At 37.2% G+C, this 26,006-nt stretch overlaps 1 protein-coding gene across 3 annotated transcripts in view; it reads right to left on the bottom strand.

The window, feature by feature from the left end:
- CACNA2D1 (calcium voltage-gated channel auxiliary subunit alpha2delta 1) overlaps positions 1–26,006 on the bottom strand; it is a 502,332-nt gene that overhangs the window by 115,549 nt on the left and 360,777 nt on the right. For all 3 annotated transcript variants that reach the window (XR_004351432.1, XM_032643128.1, XM_032643129.1), the window contains 3 exons: positions 12,344–12,413; positions 9,737–9,787; positions 7,452–7,551 (listed from right to left, as the gene is read on the bottom strand). Coding sequence is in view for 2 of the 3 variants with exons in the window: in XM_032643128.1 (XP_032499019.1) it covers positions 7,452–7,551; positions 9,737–9,787; positions 12,344–12,413 (221 nt within the window). In the remaining variant the exon portion in view is untranslated. The remainder of the gene's footprint in view (positions 1–7,451; positions 7,552–9,736; positions 9,788–12,343; positions 12,414–26,006) is intronic.

Here is a 26,006-nt window from a genome sequence, read left to right as displayed (position 1 = left end):
TAGCTTGGAATTTTATTTAAATATATCAGATTATGCACTAAAATTAGTAAACTTACTTTATATTTTCCTTCAGGATCCAACCACATAACTTTGTGGATAAATCTAGACTAATAAATGAAAACAGCTGTGCTCCAATCCTGGCTTCTCACTTAGAAAAGTTACTACACCTTATGTTTCTTTATCTATAAAATTTAGGTCAATAATATTATCTCCTTTACAAGTTGCTGTGAAGAATCAATGAGTTACTCTGAAAAACACATGGAACAGTTCCTGTCTCATGAGCAATGTTAAAAAAATTAACTCTAATAATTCATTATAATGTGATTAAATTGAAGATTAATACACAAATTAGATAAATAATGAACACATACCTACTTTAGGTCTTGTTCGTATTGATTTTCTGAAGGGTAAATCTATGTCTGGAATAATATGATCAGCCAATATCATTTAGTGACTTTTCAACCATGAAAATGTACTAATGTTTTTTTCTCAGATAACAGAATTAAACAAAAATATATAGTCAATAAAAAAAATCAGAGTATAGTTGACAAAAATATCTCCTTATGGTAAATAAGGACCATAAACCACAAAGTAAATTAATGAACCTCAACTAAATAAGCCAATATACTAGGAACTGAGACCAGTAAAAAATTTCTCTGGGAGTAGAGTGGGATATCACTATGACTTTATCATAGTGTACGATGAAGCATCTTTTGCAATATTCACCTTAGAATTTACATCTTTTAATATCACTTTCTCCCTATTTTTGAATACATAACTGAGATATTTTCATAATTTTAAACTCGACACACTGAGATACATTACTTCCATATCAAATGCATTCCCAGTTCTTTCTACAAGCAACATATTCACTTTGCCTATGTGCTTTCAGTTCACATATTCAAATTACATCAAGTGAGGACACCCCAGCAAGGATTTACAAAGAGCTGTCAAGGCATCAATAAAGTTTATATTAACCTGATTCACAGAAATCACAAGGAAAGACCTTGCAATTTTGTTTCTTAAGAAGTTAGCTAACAATTTTCTTTAAAGAAATACACATTTGGGCTTCCCTGGTGGCGCAGTGGTTGAGGGTCCGCCTGTCGATGCTAGGGGACACGGGTTCGTGCCCCGGTCCAGGAAGATCCCACATGCCACAGAGCGGCTGGGCCCGTGAGCCATGGCCGCTGAGCCTGCATGTCTGGAGCCTGTGCTCCGCAATGGGAGAGGACACAACAGTGAGAGGCCCGCGTATCGCCAAAAAAAAAAAAAGAAATACACCTTTAACAACCATAATATTTTTAGGAGAAGCAAAGGTCCTTAAAACTTGTCAGGCATTAAGAATCTCAAAGGTGAACAAACGTATGGACACCAAGAGGGGAAAACCGCCGTGGGGTGGGGATGGTGGTGTGCTGAATTGGGCAATTGGGATTGACATGTATACACTGATGTGCATAAAATTGATGACTAATAAGAACCTGCAGTATAAAAAAACAAACAAAAACAACTAATACTAAACTCTCTTTGGGTTATTTGTATGGAAATATGTTAATATAAATGTTTCAGACATTACATGAAATTTCTAAAAATCTTACGTGTTCTGGTATAATGTTATAAGTCATAATTCTAGTTATTACTTTAAAGTGTATATCTCAGAAATAACTAAATTTCCTTGTCAATTGCATTATTATGAACTTTCATCAAATCTTTAACCGTGGTCATTTTTAAGTCTTTTGTCATTTCCAGAGTTCTGGGTGTCTGATGCTTTTGCAAAAATGTTCCTATAAAAGGCTTTCATCTTCACGGAATTCATAGAAAAGACTCTGACAAGTACAGGTTTCTGGTAACTGACTACACTGCTAAACTGAATGAAGCATTTTCAGAACTCTAATGGAAAACTGATGAATTCATAAAAGATCAAGATGAAAAAAAAGTTAATTACATGGGACTGAGTGAACTGACGAGGATGATTATAATTTTTGTGACTTTCTGTTTGAATAAAAAAGAAAATCCCACAAGGACTCAGAGGCAAAAAATATACAAATCAATTTTCACTGCAAAGTAAAGGAGCTGTTACAGTGGAGGATTCCTGGACTGAATGTCAATATTATGACATACTGTGAGTGTGTTTTGTGTTTGGTAATTGCAATCATTGTTGCTTTTGTTGTGGTCATCCATTTACAATGCTTGGTGTCAGTTGATTTATCTCTTGTAAAAATAAAATACAGTGTGTGTGTGGGAAAAAAAAAAAACGAATCTCAAAGGCAATCCCATCTAAGTTTTTTATTTTAATTAGGAAAGAATCATTGATTGCTGCCTAAAAGTTGAAAGCATAAAATTCATTCAAAGCCATTTCTACTGTTCAGTCAGAAAATCTTTTGAAGCATATTTTTTAATAGCACTGTTCAGTTTCTAACTGAGGCAGATGCTACTGGTGCCCCATCCATATTTCCTCACATATCAGCCCAAATTTAACTGTCCAAGATTTCTGGGAGCCTTTTGCTTGTGCACATGGTGGCCTGGGAACACTGGGGAATTAACGTCCCTTGGGAGCAGTCATTAACTTCAAATACCACAGCACACTGTTCCCTTGGAAAGAATAATTTCAATTCATGCAATCTACCTTGGTTTACAGAATTGCCCAGAGGATTAAGCTCTACTCACTCACAGTGGTAACTTGTTTGATAACCCACTGTTTATCAGTTCTCTTCCTTTTTTGGCTTTACTTCTCACATTTCTCTCAATCTTTCTTAGAATTACTTTCCAAATAAGCCATTTGTACTTGAATCCTTATCTCATGAACTATTTCAGAGGAAAGACAATATAAGATACTAGCAGAGGTCTTAGGAAACATGGTCAGGATGGGATTCCAGAATTATATCATTCACCAGCCATGTGGCAATAAATATTCCTCTGGTAATTGGCTATATATCAGTGGTAACTGGAGTAAAGAAAACCCCTCAGAGGCCAGCATTATAACTGCTAAGATTTTTACCTGTAGTGACTGGAACACAATACAGAATAAAGGGGAGGCACCTAGCATTTGAGAAATATGGTGATAACAGTAATTATAGGGGCTTGGAGTTGGTTGGTTGTTAAATTCAATGAAAAAAGTGACAACCTCAGATCAGCCAACTACCAACTAGGCAAAGTGTGAAAGCCAGAAGATATACAGGAGCCAATAAAGAGATTCTAATTTTTTGATGTGAGAAGGATGACGTGTGCTAGAAACAGACACAGAATTTGCTTTTGAAAGTCACATAACGAGGCCACATCCACACGCATGGCAGGTTTCTATGCAAAAGTCATGGCACTGGGCTTCCCTGGTGGCGCAGTGGTTGAGAGTCCGCCTGCCGATGCAGGGTACGTGGGTTCGTGCCCCGGTCCGGGAAGATCCCACATGCCGCGGAGCGGCTGGGCCCGTGAGCCATGGCCGCTGAGCCTGCGCGTCCGGAGCCTATGCTCCGCAACGGGAGAGGCCACAACAGTGAGAGGCCCGCGAACCGCAAAAAAAAATAAATAAATAAAAAAAAGTCACGGCACTGATAGGCAAAGAATGGGATCTTAAGAGTAGAATGGGGACATGGGTAGATGCTATTGAGAACAATGAACTTTCAGATTTCCCTATACCCTCTGGGTATGGAGAAGTAATCTCTTCCTCTTAGAAGGTAGTAGCTTCTCCCATTCCTAGAGACCATAAAAGATGATGCTCTCCCTTAAGATCTGATCTCCTCTCCCCTCATGGCTCTAGGCAACAAACAGACCAGGTCTCAACATGGCCTACCTGGAAAAACAGTCTCTGTTCCAGGAAAACAGAAAGAGAGAATATTCAACAAAAGAGATGCAAGATCTGTCTAATGTGAACAGCAGTTACTGGGAGAACATGCCAGGGGATGGATGTTGATGGATGTTGAGGCAAAAAACAACTGGTCATCAACTTGGTGTGAGGGAGCAAGTAGCCTGAGATAAGACAACCCCACTCCTGCATAGGGGCAAATGGCTTAGCTGGTTGGCCAATGCCCTTGAAGAAGCAAGAATGGAAGACCTTCCCCAGACAAAGAGTTCTGGAGAGGAAGCGTGAGGATGGACCTATGGGAGTAGGCATGAAATGTGCAGATCTCTGTCTCACATCAATCCCCACTAGAGAACATTCATACAGAGGAGGTACTGAACAACTGAGTGGAGAGGAGGATTTGTCCATTGTATGCAGCAACTGTCCATAAATGCAGCAGCCAGGTAGCAGAGAAAGAGGGGATATATGTGGGCCTAAAAACATGGCCTGTTTCTCATCAAGCGGGATATAGCTATCGCCATTAGTGAATGGCTAACCCATTGGAAACTGTCCGATGCTGAGTCTTTAATACAGTATCACTCTTCAAAAAGACATTCAACAACTTGATTTCAAACAGATTGTATTCGATTTTATCCCTCTGGAATGGGGTGGCGTCAATTTTGCTTTTCTTGCTATTGACACATGTTTCAGTTAAGAGTTCCCCTTTCCTGTTTGCAATGCCTCATGCAGTATCATTAATCCTCTGGATTCACACACTCTCTGATTTATCACCATGGGATACCATCATGGAATCCTACATAATATCTCCTCAAATCAAGCAATCTATTTTATGGTGAAGGAGGTCCAACAACAAACAAATGACCACAGGATCCACTGGGTCTACCATATACTGCATCACTTAGAAACAGCCAGCCCGATAAAACACTGGGATAGTCTCTTAGGTGTGCATCTAAAGCTCCAGCTTGCAGATGACAGTCTTTGAGTAGGAATGTTGTCCTTCAAGAGGCAGCATGTTCTTTGAATCATGCTGCTAAGTCCACTGATGTGCTGGCATCAGACTGTATCCACTCATAAAAAACAATGTTACATTTTCAGGAATTTTTAAGTGATAAAGGGATCAATCCAACAAGAGAATATAATACTTGCAAATATCTATGCATGCAGTATAAAGCACCTAAACACATAAAGCAAATATTAACAGACATAAAAGGAGACACTGACGGTAGTGCAATAATAGTAGGGGACTTTAATGCCCCACTTTTATTAATGGATAGATCATCCAGACAGAAAATCAATAAGGAAACACTGGCTTTAAATGTTAGACGCCATCTTTAAGGATCATTAACTGGATACAGTGGACATACTGGACAGGTTTCTAACTACTGTCACCTGCAACTTTTTGTTACATTTCTCTCTCTTATGGTCAGAGTCTATTCTGCCCACATATATGGAAGGCTGGTACTTAAAACCACAGCTCACTTGGCCTTGAGGCAGAATAACTTTGAAGTTCATATTCTACACAGCTTCTAGGATACCTCAATAGGATTAAAATCCCTTTAAATTAAATTCTTTTAATTGGCATTCTTCCTTCCTTCCCTTGCCTAATTTCCTTTAATTGGTTGTGTTTCCTGGGATCCTGTCCCAATAAAACCATTTACACTTGAATCCATGAGTAAGAATCAGGAGGAAGCGAGATTAAGACATTAACCATATTTAATGTCTGCTGGTTTTATCTAAATTTCATTAGATATGCCAAATCTGTACTGAATTTAATGTTTTTCAACTTTCTCTTTTGCTTTGCCAAAGATAATATTTTGTTAGCAACCTTTCCAATGCCTTTGTAATAAACAATATTTTTATGTACAAATTAAACTAAATGGCTATCTTTTTGATCATTTTATTTGGGAGACCAAGCATTACATTTTACTTGTTCTCATTTTGTTGAATAAGTCGTGAGCTAACACCCAGGGTCAGATTATAAAATCAGACTGACATTAATCAGAGCTCTTAAGCAGTATCAAATTTTACTAATAATATCAAGGATGCAGACAAGCTAAAGGACTGCTAAACGTTCAGATAAAGCATAGAAAGATCTGGGTATGGAGGGCAGTTCCCCAGATGTTATGAGCTGAACTGTGTCCCCCTCAAACTCCTATGGTGAAGTCCCAACCCCTGGTACCTCCAAATGTAACAGTAATCATAGATAAGTTCTTGAAAGAGGTGATTAAGTTAAAAATGAGGCCATTAGGGTGAGGGTATAATCCACTATGACTTGTGTCCTTATAAGAAGAGGAAGAGACACTAGTCTGCACAGAGGGATGACCATATGAAGTGGTAGCAAGAGGGCAACCATCTGCAAGCCAAGGAAAGAGGCCTCAGTAGAAACTGACCCTGCCGGCACCTTGATCTTGGACTTCCAGCCTCCAGAACTGTGACAGAAAAATTTCTGTAGTTTAAGCTACCCAGTCTGTGTTATTCTGTTAATTAATTAGCCTCAGAAAATTAATAGACCAGGTCCTACATTACTGTATTGGAGACATTTCTCTGGGCCCAGATGAAAGTGGTCTCAAAAAGAGCTTTGCAGGGTGAGTATTTAAACTATGAAATATCTCCAGTTTATTACCCAGGGAGTTATATTACCTACTAGATAGTTTTAAAGGAATCTTGCTTCATTGATCTTGGGTTGTATTTATGACAGTTACCCTTAGCTAGGGAATATCCTGCTAAAAGCATTTTTGGAGTGATTCCTCTTCCTCTTAGTAAATATGATTTATCTAGTTACTTGAGGCTCTGGTTGACAAGAGACTATATTCAGTTCCTCTGCCTACTTTTTTCCAGGGGGTACCCTTCCAGTGAAGGGAGTAAATTGACTGTAGGCCAGCTGCTTTAACTTCCTCCCATGTGGTTTTAGAGGTAGAGCCATTCTCCTATGTTCAATACAAAATGACCTCACCACAAATACTTCTTCCCTCACATGCATCTCTATGAATATAACCACTTCAAATGTGAAATTATATCAACCAGTACATGGCCATGAAATTTTCTGCCAAAATTCTATGAATTAAAGTGAAATACAGTAACATTCATTTTGTCCTGTTTCATTTGCTTCAGAGTTCAAAGCTCTCTAGCTATGAGGAGGAAAGCCTAAAATGGTTCCTGGAAACAAGAATTTTAAGAAAGCACATTCAAATATCTATTGGTTCTCATGTTAATAATAAAAAAAAACTTTAAAAACATAATACATTATGGATATGTGTCCAGTATGAAAAAGGAGCATTACAATGAACAGAAAATTGCCATACAATTACACTGCCGAGTCACTACTTATTGGGAGTTACAATGATATCAATGAGTACGGGGGTTCACGTCAACTGTTTAAGCACCTCTGAGTCAAAGAGAATATATATAATGTTTTTCCTTCATGTTCATTGCTTCAATCACTCCATTCATGGGTAAATCCACAAACATTCAGAAAGGACCTTTGTGTGGAAGTATGGGAGAATGAGTAACAAGAGAGGATAGCTCAGTAAGACAGTCTTGTAATAGGACCAGAAATATCTCAGCCTATCTATGACAAAACACTATAAAGTATTTAAAACCAGAGGGAGATAAAAATTGTAGATTTTACTCAGCAAAAATGCAGTCAACATATACTTACTGAAGCTACGTTCACAAAATCATCATCTGAGAGGGTTTCCAACATTTCAGAGACAGATGTTCGGATCAGTTTAAGTGTCAATCCACTAACACTCCCACTCCTATAAAAACATGAGTCCACACATGTTAATGACCATGTAGTTAATTAACATCATACACCCTAAGGAAACGCAACTTATGCACTGACTCTAGATAATAATATTCAAATAATTTTGTCTTCAAAAAACCAGTAGTAGAAAAAGTCCTATTTTTGATAGCAAGTAGAAATAAATTACAAAAAACCTTGTCTTTCTTTCCAACAAGCATCAGAATGTATATTTTTCTAACTACAATGATGAAAATTACACGTCAAGTGACAATTTTAAGAAACTGTGGATACTCGTGGCATATTCACTTACTGAGGAAATATACACTGAATACCAGCTCTGTTAGCCAAGTTAGTAGTGAGGGCTACAGAGGTTAATAGATACAGCCATTGCCCTAGGGAGCTCATTGTTTGACTTGATTAAACCAATAATTATGAAGCAGCATAATAATTTCATAATAGATTTGTAAACGCAATGCTTTGTTTTATATCCTAAAGTAGATATTCTTTGGGGTTTAGTCTTCATTTTTCTTGTCTCTACATAGTTTATGATCCTGTATGACCACATCTATTTGCAGGGCTCATCTCTAGGCAATTAACTTCCACTTTTATGTCTCTAGTTCCCATCTTCTTCCCAGTTTTACTTTTCTAGCTGTTATCAGAGGTCTCATCTATGCCACTTTGCTTCTGTCACCCTTCCACCTGAAATTTCAGTCTCTTTCCTCTCCCTTCCCATGCCTGCCTTGTTAAATCTTAGCTATAAGGATTCAATTCCAATTTTATCTCCTTAATGAAGTCCTTCCTGACACTTTAAAATGAAATGTGCTCTCTCACCTATGTATTCCTTCAGTGCTGTGTCATACTTTATATCTCTCACTTCCTACAATTGTTTTAATTTACTGATGTGAATATGGTTTAATTTCACTAATACATCTGAATCATCTTTGAGATCAGGGACCATGTCTTTTTTTTTTTTTTTTTAGGGACCATGTCTTAATCATCTTTGTATCATCACATTGTATATAGGATACCCTCAACACATTTCTGTTGAAATAATTTTTTAAAATGGCATTACAACTTCATCTACATTTTTATCCCACTTGGTATCCGACATGGGTTCCAAAGATTTTAATAAAAGAAATTATTTCAGGAAATTAGCATATATCCAATAGGATTATAACATATTGCATTACCATTCAGATTTATATTTCAGAAGAATATCAAGGATTAGCATATGTACAAACTCTATAACTTAATTAAAACAAGATGAAGTTTAAATGCATTGTAACAAATGAAATGAGATTTAATATTTGTTACATTTGTCAAATTCAGTTATCTTCTCTTTCTCAGGCAAGGTTATAAGATTTTAAACTTATTCAATTCACATTATAATGGAGAAATTTTCAAACGCTGACACTATCCTGTGAAATGAATTTAGTTGCCTATAAAACATTGGATTCTGTTTCTTCCAGTGGCAAAGAACAGATGAGGGTATACTTTTATTCTCTCAGGGAAAATAATATAAGCATTTTATACCTCACGTTTTTAGTTCCTTGGTATTGCTCTTAAAAACTAAATCTCCAAAGCAGGATATATTCTTCACTATGTTCTACCGCTTCACCTTCTATCTTATTGGAAGATTACACACACACCCCCTAACTTGAAGCAATGTGACAAAAAAATAAAATGACCAATATAAAAACTCATGAAATTCTTTCTTGTATTTCAGCATTGCCCTTGAGAAAGGCCTAGTATTGACATTCAATATATGTAATATTTATCTATTGATATTTTGTGGCCAATCCCTAAAAGATATCTGAATCATTAATAACTAAGTGCCAACTAATTATTCTACTTTTTATGGAAGCAGAAACAGCTTAGATTTAGCAACCATGTACTTTAATATTGTTTAAAATATAAAGCAAAAAACTGGAAGCAAATCAATAATTTTTCAAAAAGCTCAGATTTAGAACCAAGCCATAATTTTCAATTTTGACATAGATTCCTCTCATTTTCAATAAGAGAATTTTTGTTTGTTTTGTTACTGCCTTAATTTGATTTCTTTGTCTGGATATAAAAGCCATCACAATTATTCCTTGTCTTTTTTTCAACCTATTTTCTAGTCCCAACCTACTACTGTTATCTAAAACTCCTCCCTATATTCTCAATATATGAAAATTACGTAATATTTAACTACTCACACGTCAACCAGAATAAGCATGTCTTTAGGAGATGCGGCTCCTTGGATGTACCTGTAACAAATATCATACGAATAAGTTTTTCTCTTGTAAAATATCAAGCATTGATATTTGTTGAACTGCTATTTACTAATCTCAGATATTTTCCAAGCAAGGCCCTACTTCCATTCTATCTAGGTAAATGATGCTCTTTTATTCACAATTCTGTAACATCAACTTTAGAAAAGCTACATTTAACATAAAAGAAATGTCAGAGGCATAATACATAAGGTATGTTTTACAGATATTTATAACAAAGGAATAAGAGATGTGCTTTAATACTAGGAGCAAAAGAAATTAACATCTGAAAGAACATTTCCATAAAAAAAAAGTTATCCTAAATTCCATTTTGCTGACCACAGGTTCTAAAACTCACTCTAAAGAATAATAATAGGGCTTCCCTGCTGGCGCAGTGGTTAAGAATCTGCCTGCAGATGCAGGGGACATGGGTTTGAACCCTGGTCCGGGAAGATCCCACGTGCCACGGAGCAACTAAGCCCGTGCACCACAACTACCGAGCCTGCGCTCTAGAGCCCACGAGCCACAACTGCTGAGCCCACTTGCCACAGCTACTGAAGCCCTCACACCTAGAGCCCGTGCTCTGCAATAAGAGAAGCCACGACAATGAGAGGCCCGCGCATCGCAACGAAGAGTAGCCCCCGCTCACCACAACTAGAGAAAGCCCGTGAGCAGCAATGAAGACCCAATGCAGCCAAAACTAACTAAATAAATACATAAAGAATAATAATAATAAAAACAAATAATAAGATCGTATCATATATTTAAACACACACAAAAAAACCCGGCAAAAATAGATGAGTGGTCTAATCTGACAAAGGAATAAAGACTGACAAAGGGACAATAAAGTAATTAAAAACAATATATAATGTTGCTTCCAAGAGTTTCAAGTAGTGCTTCTCAGACTTTATAGTATCTTAAAAATCACCTGGAGAGCCAGTTCAAAATGTTGATTTCCACACTCAACCCCAGCCCTACAGATTCAGAATCTCTGCACGTGAAAAGAGACTCAAGGAGAATAGTTCAGCCACTGTAGAGATAAAGTTAACTACAGGTGAATGATCCCGAAAACTCATGCTGCCTGGCCACAGGCTGATGGGAAGTGGGGACCTGCCTTCCCCAACAAGAAGAGCTGCATCTGAACGCAGTGTTCTATTTATTGTCCAAGATTCTAAATCTAACTTCTCAGAAGCCTGCCAGATAACTTGCCAATAAGTTTTCAGGCAACATTTCAGCACAATTAGTAACTATTCAGCACTATATGTTCATGAAACAGAGTTTACAGCTTGCACTCAAGTTTGTTTTTCTATTAGAAGGTAAAGTGGCAGGGTTGCTGGGATATTCCAGTGGATATTCCAGTGGAAGGCAAATCTAGTTCATGTCTAGCATCTTGACAAATGGTCCTGACATGCCTCTCCATGAGGAAGACGGAGGACAGGATATCGTCTGTCTCTTCTAGTTGGGACCTAGTTTCTAAGTTTCCGCCGAAACAACTGGTTCCTGAACCCAAATCATGTGATGTCATAGGCTTTGCCTCCACTCAATAACCCATGGCTCCAAAGCCACTAACTTAGAGAAATATTATCAAGAATAATATGTGGATTAATAATACCTGGTACTATTATACATGGTTGGTGTTTATGTAAATTGCTACTGGGACGTTTAATAGGGCACTTTAAAAGCCTTAAATACGTTTCTTTGAATCAACTATTATGTCTCTTAGAATTTGTCTGAACCCTAGCAAAAAGTCAGAAATAACCTAAATGTACAATAATAGGGGATTTTTAAAATAAGTTACCATCTGGTCATTCTTTTAAAATGATGTTACTGTGTCTCTTATGAAAAGATATTGATATGAAAGAGTAGGTTACAAAGCACTATATTGTATAACATGTGAACTCATTAAAAAATATAGAACCACACGATTAAACACATTCAAAAAATGAATTAAAATGCACGAGTTTAATAACTGTTTCCCAGGGAGTGTAATTATGATGTATTTGGTATTTTTTGATTCATATGTTAGGAAAATGAGTTTATTTAGTAGTAAGGAACAAATAAACTTTTTTTTTGGAAGAATGAAACGTGAGCTATATGACTATAACTAGGGGCAGCTCTTACCTTGCGGCTAGTTCTCATTAGTTCACCACCGGAGGCAAACTATATTCTACTCTGTCTAGATGTTGATTATTAGAGCCCTACTCCAAGCAAACTGGGAGACTTTCAATAGAAATCCCCACCAGCTAAAAGAGATTTAGAAATGACATTGACTATAAAACTTAAAGTAGTCCACTTGAAATGCATTTGATGAATCATTTCAACAACTTCATTATCACTGCCCATTGAACTCATCATCTTCATTTAGCTTTAACTGTTTTAAAGTATAAATGTATAAAAAATTCAAATGTATAGAAGGAAAAAAAGAGGTTTTTAAATAATCAGACAATATTCATCCTAATAATGGAAAGATCCCTTGCAACTTTTTAACAAACAACAAAAAAGAAACTTTATTTTGTCTTTTTCATCTTTTCATGGCTACCCCAAAATTCTTACCATGGTCTCCTGCGTACATCATAAAGGTCAATCTTGTTTGGAGTTCTACTGTTATCAACCCATGGAGAAGCTTAAAAAAAGAGAGAGAGAGAGAAAGTGATTGAGAGACAGCAAGAGAGTGAGAGAGCGAGAGAGAGAATTTAAACTTCAAATAGAGAATTAAATCAAACCATTGGGTTGGCCAAAAAGTGCCTTCGGTTTTTAAGTAAAAATAAAAGACAGATTTTTCATTTTCACTAAGAACTTTGTTGAAAAACGTATTCACCTTTTTGTTCTACTACTTTCTGCTATTTTTCAGGCAACTTCATAATTTCATTTCCCCAAAACTTTTTATCTTTTTGAGCAAAGAACTGTTCCAGGTGCCTCTTACAGTCTTCCAGGGAATCGAAATTTTTTCCATTAAGAGAATTTTTTAAAGACCGAAATAAATGGAAATCCGAAGGTATGATGTCTGGTGAATACGGCGGATGAATCAGAACTTCCCAGCCAAGCTGTAACAGTTTTTGCCTGGTCATCAGAGAAACATGTGGTCTTGCATTATCCTGATGGAAGATTATGTGTTTTCTGTTAACCAATTCTGGATGCCTTTTGTCGAGTGCTGCTTTCAGTTGGTCTAATTGGGAGCGGTACTTGTTGGAATTAATCGTTTGGTTTTCTGGAAGGAGCTCATAATAGAGGACTCCTTTCCAGTCCTACCATATACACAACATCACCTTCTTTTGATGAAGACTGGCCTTTGGTGTGGTTGGTGGTGGTTCATTTCACTTATCCCATGATTTGTTCCCATTCCACATTATTGTACAGTATCCACTTTTCATTGCCCGTCACAATTTGTTTTCATTATGTTTAAGTAGAGAATCGCATGCGGAAATATGGTCAAGAAGGTTTCTTCGCTTAACTTACGTGAAACCCGGACATCAAAGTGATGAACATATAACCAAGCTGGTGCAAATGATTTTCAATGCTTATTTGGATATTTTGAGTATGTCGGCTATCTCCCACGTGGTATAATGTTGATTGTTCTCAATTAATGTCTCGATTTTATCGCTATCAACAACTGGTCTACCTGACCTTGGAGCATCCTCCAGCAAGAAATCTCCAGCACGAAACTTCGCAAACCACTTTCGACACGTTTGATCAGTCACAGCACCTTCTCCATACACTGCACAATTTTTTTTGCATTTCTGTTGCGTTTTTACCTTTCTTGAAATAATAAAGCATAATATGCCAAAAATGTTTTTTTCTTCCATCATCAGTATTAAAATGGCTACACAAAAGTTCACCAATTTTGATAAGTCTTTTTTAAATGCACACTGATATGACAGCTGTCACATACTGTCTAACAAAATTGCTTCAAATGAAGTTAAAGACAACTAAGTGCTACTAGAGCCATCTTACAGAAAAAAACTGAACAAACCTTTTGGCTGACCCAATATTAGATTTTATCTAGGAAAGTAATAATTTTAAAAGTCACAAAGCACCAAGGACACATTCTGCTTATCCACAGTAATGTTAAAATGGGAGATACCATTTTTATGCCCTTAACCTTTTTCTTTTTTAAAATTTAAAACAACACAGCAATACAAAAGTAAGTTGTATAAGTCAATTTCTTTTTCATATTATTTCAGAAATAACTTGTTCACAATTGGGATTTTCTGGGTGACAATGAATATGTTTTACCAGGTGTCCAGAGGTTATACATTTTCTTTCTTCTCTACTAACAGAAAAATCTACCTTAAAAGAAAATTTATTTGCCACTAATGAAAACTGTACTTACAATTATTTGATCCTTATATTTTCATTCAATGCTATATTATCTTGGTCTACAAAAAGACTGTTTTTCTTGGATTGTTATCACATAATAGCATAATTTTTTGACCTTATTATTCCCATATTTGATAATGGCCAGCCCATTTGAAATTATCATTTAAAAGTTACATTATAATTAACATAACTGCACAAAAACTTTTCCTGATATTTATTTGAATCATCTGAAGTAATTCAAGTACAGATTCAAGAACCTTCTGTTAGGAGACTTCCCTGGTGGCACAGTGGTTAAGAATCTGCCTTCCAATGCAGGGGATGTGGGTTCAATCCCTGGTCAGGGAACTAGATCCTACATGCATGCCCCAATTAAGAGTTTGCATGCCACAACTAAGGAGCCCACTAGCCACAACTAAGAAGCCCGCCGGCCGCAACTAAGGGGCACACGTGCCACAACTAAGGAGCACAGCCCACAAGCCGCGACTAAGGAGCCCAGCAGCTGCAACTAAGGAGCACATGTGCCACAACTACGGTAGCCCACGAGCCACAACTAAGGAGCCTGCTTGCTGCAACTAAGACCTGGCACAACCAAAATAAATTTTAAAAAATAATAATAAACTTAAAAACAAAAGAATCTTCTGTTAGTTTCAGAGCCTTTATCATTTTGCAGTAAACAGAAAAATAGTACATCTAACTGTATTGCTTTTTAAATGCAATTAATTTACACTATTCTAATTAAATCTAAAATACTTTTGTAAAATACTTTACAAAGCTTCACACACACACACACACACACACACACACACACCCCTTAGACCCAATGGAGAACAATAAATGCTGATGAATTGGATGATAATTTTATGCTGAAGTCCTCCTCTCCTTGAACACGTCTAAACATATGACTCTTTGGAAAATTCCTAATAATAATTCATATGACTTATGCCCTTCAATCTATTTTGCCGTTTTATTTATTGAGAAATGATGAAAATTACAGAGAACTTTTCTGAGAATCATGTTTATTAGCCAACTAAGATAATTTGGCCATTTAGGATATGTCAAAAACATATACTACTGAGCCTCACCTTGACTGTGAATTTTCTTTCTTATTAGCAGCTATATTATAAAACAATTTATTCATTTTAAATGACTAATCACATTTATAAGAAACAGTTAAGTTTAAATATAGCACTCCCCCAACAACCATTTACTGATATAGTCAATGCAACTAAAATGGTAAATTTACTTTAATTCTTTCCATTTGCATTTGCAGAAACATAGAGCCAGTGAGATAAAATGACTTTTTTTTTGGTAACACTAGAATTAAGCTACAAGCATGCAGGCAGACATATCAGTTCACTTTCAACTATTATCTAACTCCTCAAGATAGGGTCTTTGTAATAACTACATATTTAAATAACTTTTATTCTTCTTTTAGTATACTGTTATGCTGATTGTACATTTATTGCCTCAGCTCCGAATTCACCCATTTATCTTGTTCTATGAAAATATCTCTGGGTCCTTCAAATATTTTTCTTTTACCCACAAGCACAATCTTAAGCTTTGTCCGCAGATGAAGAAAGAAAGATGCTGAATGAGAAAGTGGTTTTTGACTCCTGGTCTGGTTTGTTTGCTCAAACGCTCTGGCAGCAAATGTAGCTTTCCTGGTGTTTGGCTCCTGCAGTGCTTGAGTATTCTCCAGAGCTCGTGGGTAGCTTCTCCAGACCAAGGCTTCTGGAGAGCTCTCTGGTTTTCCAGCAGTACCCCTGGGTATTTTTGTAGTGGAGAGCCTCTGATGAGACACCAGGAACCTTTTAAAGGGTGAACTTCCTGCAAGTCCTACCAGTGTGACACTGTAGTACCTTCTCTGACATTTGGCGGATCACGACCATGTCCTCTGTAAAAAGATCTGCATCTCAATCCAGGGGCACTGGGGGACCAAAGTCTCTTCCTTGGGCTATTTCTGCCCTATGGGTGGTAGTTATCATATTAAATTATATAACATTTCACCTGCTAGTCCAATATTATTTAGAGTTCTCTATACTTCTAGCCAATCCCTCCTTAATCCCTGCTGTAGTTAATAATTCTTTATTAAATAATTAACTTTTAGGACTTCCCTGGTGGCGTAGTGGTTAAGAATCCACCTGCCAATGCAGGGGACACGGGTTCGATCCCTGGTCCGGGAAGATTCCACATGCCATGGAGCAACTAAGCCCGTGAGCCACAACTAGTGAAGCCCACACATCTAGAGCCCGTGCTCCGCAACAAGAGAAGCCACCGCAGTGAGAAGCCTGCACATCACAACGAAGAGTAGCTCCCGCTTGCCGCAACGAGAGAAAGCCTGCGCACAGAAACGAAGACCCAACGCAGCCAAAAATAAATAATTTAATTAAAAAAAAATAAAATTATCCTTAAAAAAAATTAACTTTTCCTGTTCAAGACATTGTGTTATCTCTCTCCTGACTGGACTCAGACTTACATAAATATTCCACTGAGTTGAGAAGTGAGATTAATCGCCACTGCCAATATAATAGTGGCCATCATGAGCTGAAAGTGGTCAAAACACTGGAATTTGAAAGTCACGCTTAAGTTAGATTTCTAAATTTTTTGCAGAGCACATTCACCTAGGATCTGTTTTCAGTATAACTGCTAATTGAAATGAACTGTGATATATATTACTATGTTCTATAAAATTTATTTCTTTAAAGACAGAAAAAAGGGCTATAATTTATAGTAGGAGCCAGACCATTACATTTTAACATGTTTTATAATCTTAGATGGTTTCTATTTAAAAATATTAATAATGTTCCCTTAGAAGTCTGCTGAGACACTTACTATTAGGAAATATCCCTCGGTTACATTAAATTATTTATATTATTTTAAAATTAAATAATGTAGTTTCTTCTGTGATATTACTAATTAGTTTGTTGTAAAATCCCACTGTGGTACTTACATGGTACATTATATATATAGGCTCAGAAATATGGAAGGTCAAATAGTAAAAACAGATAACAACCATATACTGCAATTCCCTGAAATAATCAGTTTCATAATGAGGTACAATAAAGGCTCCATGAAAGGAAATCGGAGCTTCTACAGTCCCTGTAAAAAGTGAAATGTCACTCATTTTAGACGTCCCTTTTGCTTTTCAGTAAGATTTTGGAATGACAGGAGAAAGGAGTGGAAATGACAGCCTACAATGTGGGCATCTCATTTCTGAATGCCATCATTAATGGTGATAATGATCATTTATGCTTTTTATTCCTGACAAAAAATGAACTGTGGGTGTATCTGACTAAATCTATCTGATGACATTTCTACTTCACATGACATTTAGGGTGTGCTATGTCAGTATCAAACCACTGAGTTAAAAAAGGTGTTTACCTGTACGTTAACTTAGGATACTGAAATATTCTTGAGGAAGTATGCAGATTGTAGAGGCATTTTCTAGTTAATACGGTCTAAAAAGAATAGAGTATCAATTTTTAAAATTTCTGCTAGGAGACAATAAAGTACAAAATGATGAATTGAGGGCTGATTCCCTTGGTAGAAACACTATTTCAAATGGCATCTAACTGCATTTCCAATTAACTTAAAATGCATTTTCTAATTCTAAAAGACTTCAATTTTTAGTCTCATGGAAAGACAAAAAAAGTAAATTTCACATACTCAAAAATGCCTATAAAAACCAACCCTGTTTCTACTGCCTGGATCTAATTTATGTTATGTGAATCATTTTTTTTAGGCTTGTCTCAATCATCTCCTATGAAGTATTAGTCATGGTTCTGGAATTGCTAGCCAAGATAATGAATTTGGACTGTTCTTTTAAGGAGAAATTAATTCAATAAATCTGTACTGCACAGCTCACAAAATTTCCCGGAATCTGAGTGTTGCTGAGCAACTACTACCGTCTCAGTATGGATTCTACACAGTCCCTAATTTATTTGCATCATGGCTCCACCATCAAGGGTCAGGTACATAACAGAGTGAGGGTTATGTACACATATCAAGGTTTCAGTGCCTCCTGGAAAGCAAATAGCTGTCCTCTTCAGATTTTGAGGCAGCAGATAGGCTCTGCTCCCCAATAAAACTTTTAACCTGGGAAATACCCTAAACATAGAAAGAGAATTCTGTATTAGCTATGGTAACACAAAGTGACTTGAGCAATCTCAAATCTTCTGTTTCTGCACAGTAAAGATTATTTCTGTCTCATCGAGCAGATTAAGTTAGATACTACTAGTCACAAGGCACAGATTCTGCTCCAAACAGGTATTCAGAGGCCTGTAGCTGGTGCAGCTTTTGCATTCTTCAATGCTTGGTTTCCAAGGTCACCTAGGACAGTGACATGCAGCTGACAGAGGGAGGCAGGAAGTTCCAAGGAGAAGGAACAACCAAGTCCTAACAACCTCAGATTTGAAGTGACACATATTTTACTTTCACTCATATTCTGCTGGTAAGAACTAGTCACATGGTCCTACACAGATGCAAGAGTGGTCCTGGCTAGGCAGTCATGCCCAAAAGCAAAACATTAGGCTGGAACGGGAAGACAGAACTTTCGTAGACAGCCAGCAGCCTCTGCCACAGGTACAGATAGACAACGTAAAAATGAGTAATGTCCACTACTATGATAACACCAAATGTTCTGTTCTCAGCAATGTTGTCAAGGAAGCCACCTTTAAGATGAGAGAGATAAGAAAGGGCTAAATACAGAACCCAGTAAATGTATAGCACGTTGAGCTTAAGAATGACTTCTAGACTAAATCCTAGGGCTGGGGTTGCTTGCACAAGAAACTTGCTAGAAGAAGAAAATTGGAAGCCAACCACGTGTTGTCATTGATATTTGTGTTACCAAAGAAAGCACAAACCTAGTCTGCAGAAATCTTGCAACTGTTGTGAACCCTAAAGCAGTTTTTGAGCTCTAAACCTGCACCAGAAACAGCAAGGTATGAAAGCTGTTTAACCCCAAGCACGCCCCTTCACATGTGCTTGAAAGGGTTACAGACAAGAGAGTTGCAACCACAGAACACTACCGGGAACAGTCAGATGGGCTAACCAAGAAACTTTATGCAGGAGTAGGAGGTCTTTATATTTCCTTGCCTGGAGGATTATGATACATATCATGGACCAGTGATTGCTCTCTTTTTCCCACTCACTTTTTCCATATGGAAGTTTTTATTGTCATCCAGAAGACAGCACCATTGCCTATTAGATATCTGGTCAGTGATGGGAATAGGGCAGAGAAAGTAACGGGTATTCTGCTGCGTTGTTAGGTAGCCAAATTAGGAAAAGTCATATCCACATGATGGAGAGAATTGCATGTGACCTGGAGATCCTGAATTTTGAGCTGAAGGTACCAACTTGTTGGGACTTTGGAACATCTCCTGTGGAAAGGAAGTGAGTATGTTCTATGTATGGGAAAGTGTACACAGATACTTACACTCCCAGAGGAACAGACTGTGACAGGGCTTCAGAATACACTTTTGTTTTTCCTTCTGGTAAAAGTAACCCTAAAGTTTTAGTTGGCTGCCCACAAGAAACTGTACTTCTCAGTCTCTTTTGCCAAGGTGGGGTCATGTGATAAAATTTCAGTCAATAGCATGTGAGCAGAAGTGACACATGTACAATTTGGGGGTCATGCTGCTTCCCTTCCAGTTTTTTCCCCTTTACTTTTGGCCTCAACTGTGGATGTAGTAGTATTGATCCAGTTTTGATCCTACAGATGAGGGCAACAACCTAAGGAATGGCAGATAGATGGAACCCTCAGTCTCTGGAAATCTCATGGACCAGACTTACCCCAACCAACTGATTTACCTACTAAGTAGGAGTTCTACCTGAGAGAAATATTTATAGTCTCTGTTGTGCTAGCTATTGTGTATGGAACTGAATTAATAGCCTGATACAGGTCAGAACTGTACCCAGTGACACAGACCCGAGTCAAGTTTTAAAGCTCGCAGAAAGTGCAAGAGGCAAAAGCTTCATGGAATGTTTGAAATCTATTTCACTATTTTTTCTTATATTGTCTTCTTAGGAGAGTATTATTTTGGCCCTAGGAAACTGCTTATTGTTATATAATATTTATATTGCTAGAACCTAGGCAGTTGTGATGTCTGTCTTATCTTTCATGGATCAATGATGAATTTCAGGGTACACATATGTTTCTGAACAGTGACTGGTCCCCAAACAATAACCATTCCCAGATCAAGTTTTCAAATCCTGAACAACTGAAGCTTTACAGCGTAGAAGCACCAGTGGGATCCACAGGCTGAAGGCAGTCATTCCAGCTGGGTAAATGCTAGTAAGAAGAGTCTATTCCCTTGTCCCTTCAAAATTTTCTCCTCTGACTGGAAATAACCTAGCGTAGCACTTAAGAGATAAGTTTTAGAGCTAGTCTACCTAGATTTTCACTGGATAAATTACTTAACCTTTTCCAGTAAAACGGGGGTAATAGTTTCCACCTCCAAGGGTTATAGCTAAGATTCAATTATTTATACACGTAAACATTTAGAACTAGTGGTGACACAATAATAAGTACTCCCTATGTGGATATTTGAAAACAGCATCACTGAGTCACTGGAACTACTTATCATAGGTTGTAGATTTTTTAAAATAATAGATTACTATAAAACGTGCTTAGATTTTAACTACGTAAATGCATACTCTTATGACTAGGGCTTGGAACCTCGTACCATTTTCCCATCCTACCCCCTCCCCATGATGCAGGCTGGTGTCACACACTCAATAAACTTCCTGCGAATCTAAAAACTGACTTCATGAGGTTACCCCAGAAGCCCCTGGAGAATACTGGCAGAAGGAAGAGGGCAGGATGGGAAAGGTGTATAGGCAGGGACACAGATAATGGTAACTCTGTTTCCTATCTGCATTTTTCCCCTTGTTTCATTTTATTTAGAAACTGATTCTCTGAGTTCTACTGTGATAACTTGTTTTCAGCTCTGATATGATCCTGACTTGTTTATCTAGCTTAATTCAGCAAATCCCTATTCTTCACTGCATGCAAGGCTCTGCCTTAGGTGCTAGGGGCACGCACACACACACATTAGATATAGATATAGATTTATATACCTCTTTACCTGCAGTTACTTATATTGCCATGTTTTTTTTAAAAAGAGCATATGAAAATAAATTCTGAAGGAAGAAAAAATTTGATAGCTGTTGCAATCTAGATAAAAACCAAGTTCTCTGAGAGAACAAAATAAAGAAAGATTGCTTTTAGGAAAGCCTTCACATGTCTGTACTCTATTTTGAATGATGGATAAGATGCATATGACCAGAAATGGAGGTCTGGGATCAAAGCATATAGAGATAGGAAAAGGGGGGGTCAGGTTGTAGAAAATAAAATGAAATTAAGAGTTTAAAAAGGGGAAAAAAAGGCAATTTGGGGTACATGGTGAAGGTTTAACTGTACAGTAAGAGACAAAACTCAAAATGTAGGCTGGTTTAGAGTTTTTGGATGGCCTCAAGCCACAGCAAGTGAGTCAAATGGAATTAAGTGAACAGTTCCAGACTGTTTAATTTTACTGGAGAAGTGATAATCTAAGTTAACTCCAGATAACTTTTTAATAAATTTATTAGATGTCTCTTTGCACTGTGTGTTAATGTCTTTATATTTGCTCTGTCTCATCTACCTGTGAGCTCCTCCAGAGCAAAATTCTCTCCTACTGGTATTTGAGAATCCTTAGGATACCTCAATTTCTTCAGAAACAGCAGTTTTGCTTGTTCTTATCAGTTTTCCTCCTTCCAACTCACACTTGACTATACTGACATAATCAAATTCTTTTTAGATTTTAATACCGTTTCTGAACAATGAGACTTGAGGTTCAACGATAGTGTTATATTGGCTTGAGAGCGCCTTTGGTATCTCCACTGTAATATGTCCAGAACACTTCTCTAATTTATAGAAAAATAAGCATTGGAAACTCACATACAGATACATAGTATTAAAGCCAAGGATAAATGATCATAGTTTTAAAAATTAAAGTACTTATTACAAAGTGACTTTCTGGTAATTCTGTAGATGTCAGATAGACCAGGTAAAACATTTCCATTTAAGAAGGGATATTTGTTTGTCAACAGAAGTAACAGATAACAAGGTCAAGTTGTGTGGTTAAGTGAAATATTCCATAAAGTAAATGGTACACAAAGACTTAATCATTTAGATGGTCCATATGTAGTTATTAGCTGTGGCTCAAAAATAAACTTGAACACATTAAGTTCTATGAAGTAAAAGATGAGAAGGATTTACTGGAAAATAATTGCAGATGTGTGCTACATAGAGAAAAATGTGAACTCCAACAGAGAAAAAGCTTTCTGTTTTTGCAAGCAAATAAATCCAGTTAGGTGATGATAATGACATATTTATAAAAACAAACAGTGATTCTACAGGAACAAATTTCTTATTTTTATGTCAGTAAATCTTCTTAGATAATGGGGTAAGGATATATTTCTTAAAAATTTTATATTTGGTATACCTGAGAGAAGTACTTAAAAAGTCTGAATTTTTGACAAAAATGTTTTTAATTTTTCTTAATAAAATATACTGAATATAAAATGAATTACATATCAAAGATGGTTCTATGCATCTAAAAATGGACAGCATAAGGTATACAAATTTAGCAATATATCAAAGAAAAAGGAACAGAATGAGATATTTTAGAAGTTACAAAGAGCTAAAGCTTTTAAACTAAACTTATTCACATATTTTTATATACAGTGTTATCCCCCATCAAATTAAGAGCACCTTCCATTTTCATATTAGCATCCTACTTAACTGCTCTCACCTGTGAAATCATTTCATCAGTTAAAGTGTGACTGGATCCATAGGTGATTGCAAAGTTAGAAACTCTGCAACCCTTACATGAGAAAAATAAGACAGACTCAGGCAAGAGATGAAGTTATGTAAAAGGAAACAAAAATAAGGCTACAGAAATACCTCTGTAAATCAGCATCATGTGAGAATTTCAAAATAATACATTAATTTGTATATATATAAGATGTGTCCCTCAGACAACACAACTTATTGATGGTATATAGAAAAGCAAATCATGTAATTCAGAATATAAACCTTGTGCTTGGGTGTAAATAGAATTATTGTGGACTCTCCTGTCAATACATCAAATTTTACTATTCTAAGTCAAACTCATCATTTTAGTCCCCAAATAAAAATATTTCTGATGTTTTATTTCAGTAAGCATTCTCATATCCAAATTAAAAATTAGTCATCTTAGGGCTTCCCTGGTGGCGCAGTGGCTGGGGGTCCACCTGCCGACGCAGGGGACACAGGTTCTTGCGCTGGTCCGGGAGGATCCCACATGCCGCAGAGCGGCTGGGCCCGTGAGCCATGGCCGTTGAGCCTGCGCGTCCGGAGCCTATGCTCCGCAACGGGAGAGGCCACAACAGTGAGAGGCCCACGTACCGCAAAAATAAAAAAAAAAAAAAAAAAAAAAAAAAAAAAAATTAGTCATCTTAACTTATGTCTGTCACTAAATTCATGTATTCATTTTTATGTTTTTCTCATTTTATCTTTTTTTAATTGAGCTATAATTCAGATATAACATTGTGTAAGTTTAAGGTGTACAATGTGTTGATTTGATACACTTTTATGAGGGCTAAGTCAGACAGAAAGACAAATACTGTATGACATCACTTATTGGTAGAACCTAAAAAAGCCAAAACTCACAGAAAGAGTAGAGGAACCACGACAGAGATTTTTTTGTCTCCCAATATCTCTTCTCCCCTTCCTCCTTGGTATAGCTTATGCTTTTTAGCTGTGTACATGGCACCTTGAAGCTAACTGTGACCATGAGACCACTAAACTCTGGCCAATGTCACGTGAAAGGCTTTGTATGACTTCCAGAAAGTGCCTTAAAAAGGGAGGGAATACCACTCTTAGTCCCTTAAGAAAAAACACAAGTAACAGTGGTAGACACTGCAGCAGACAATTTACTCAGAGGATGACAGAGAAATGATAGGAGTTGTCAACCCCTTATATGTGAAGCTTCCTTATCAGTCCTGGTCTCTGTAACTGATATTCTTTGACTTGAGTGAGAAACAAACCTCCATAGTGTCGAAATCACCATTATTCTGGCTTTTCTTTAACTGGTAGCTAATACTAGTCCTAACTGATACACTGGACTTTAATCATTATTAGCATAAAAAAAAAGTGAAGTAATCATTTCAACATAAAGTGCATTTATACAGCAATCAACAAATGTAGTTAAACATATTTATAGTTAAACTTTGTATCCATTCACAAATATCAAAGTAAAAAACAAAAATACAGGTATTTTTTTAAGATAATTGATCAATGCAAGCAGTTCTTTTATAAATGCCCCAAAATGTTGAAGATCCACTGTTATCTTGTTTTCTTCAAATCAACCAGAAATCTATCAAATGCTCCCTTCCTAAATAACCAAAAAAGGATTCTTTGGGCTACTTTGTCATCTGCTATTTGCTGTTTAAAACATTTTTAAAGTATTTTCCAAAAGAGGGGCTTCCCTGGTGGCACAGTGGTTGAGAGTCTGCCTGCCGATGCAGGGGACACGGGTTCGTGCCCCGGTCCGGGAAGATCCCACATGCTGCGGAGCGGCTGGGCCCGTGAGCCACGGTCGCTGAGCCTGCACGTCCGGAGCCTGTGCTCCGCAACGGGAGAGGCCACAACAGTGAGAGGCCTGCGTACCGCAAAAAAAAGACTTAAGCAGCTCAAGACAACTGGCTATCCACATGGCAAAAATATGTCCTTCTATATACTTTGCACACAGGTCCTTTTGCATTTTCTTCTACCAAAATCCTAGCAGATATAAGAACAAGGAAGTGTCTCCCTAAGGAATATTTAAAACTAATTCAACATATGTTAGGTTCCTGTACTGTAAACCCACGTTTTTGAAATGAACAAATGAAGGAGGATAAAGAAAGAACAAATGATTAATAAGATATTTTAAAAATGTAATATGAAATTTAGGAAATTTTTAGTTTTCTTTCTTTTTTTTAAGTGCAACTAATTATCTAAAAAGAGTAAGCTGCCTACATTGGCATTTTGACAAGCCACTAAGTCCTGATTACAATCCCAATTACTACAGTAATTGGTACAATTTCAAGAGACACTAATAGATGAAATGCGTAGTTTGTATGTACTGTTTTTATGATGCATAAAAATTCACAAAGTCGATAGCTCTTGAAAGCAGTTTTTTTTTTTTTTTTTTTTTTTTTTTTTGCGGTATGCGGGCCTCTCACCACTGTGGCCCCTCCCGTCGTGGAGCACAGGCCCTGGACGCGCAGGCCCAGCGGCCACAGCTCATGGGCCCAGCCGCTCCACAGCATGTGGCATCCTCCCGGACCGGGGCACGAACCCGTGTCCCCTGCATCGGCAGGCAGACTCTCAACCACTGCGCCACCAGGGAAGCCCTTGAAAGCAGTTTTACTAGCATTAAGGTTAATTTATATAAATCAATTAAGGGCTTCTAAAGGAAAGCACTCATAAATTAAACTGATTGTCCAGTCATCACATATTCAACGAAGATGTCACCAGACATGCGTTCCAGCTTTACTCTGCCATGAAACAAGCTGTATAACTAAGGCAAGCCCCTCTAGTTATCCTACAGAACAAAGACTGTGAACTTAGCAAATGCTAAAGGTCTAAATGCGTAAGTAAATAAAGATAGGGTCTGCCCTGGAAATCACATTCTTCAATCTCCCAAATTACTGCTGAAGAAATAGGTTCACAGATAGAACATGACTTAGCGGAAGTACACACCTATGCTGATGGCAGCTTTAATACGAATCAAGAACTTCTCTTCCCTCAGTATAATGCTCCTTCTATTATCACACAGCCAGCCTACCTACCTTCTAATTTGGAGAGGAGAAAGAGGGGAAAAAAGAAAAAAGACAT

The sequence above is a fragment of the Phocoena sinus genome, chromosome 9 (genome assembly GCF_008692025.1).
Source record: "Phocoena sinus isolate mPhoSin1 chromosome 9, mPhoSin1.pri, whole genome shotgun sequence".
Classification (NCBI taxonomy): Eukaryota; Metazoa; Chordata; class Mammalia; order Artiodactyla; family Phocoenidae; genus Phocoena; species Phocoena sinus.
Note: the sequence above shows the minus strand (reverse complement) of the source record. Positions and strands in the feature narration are given on the sequence as shown.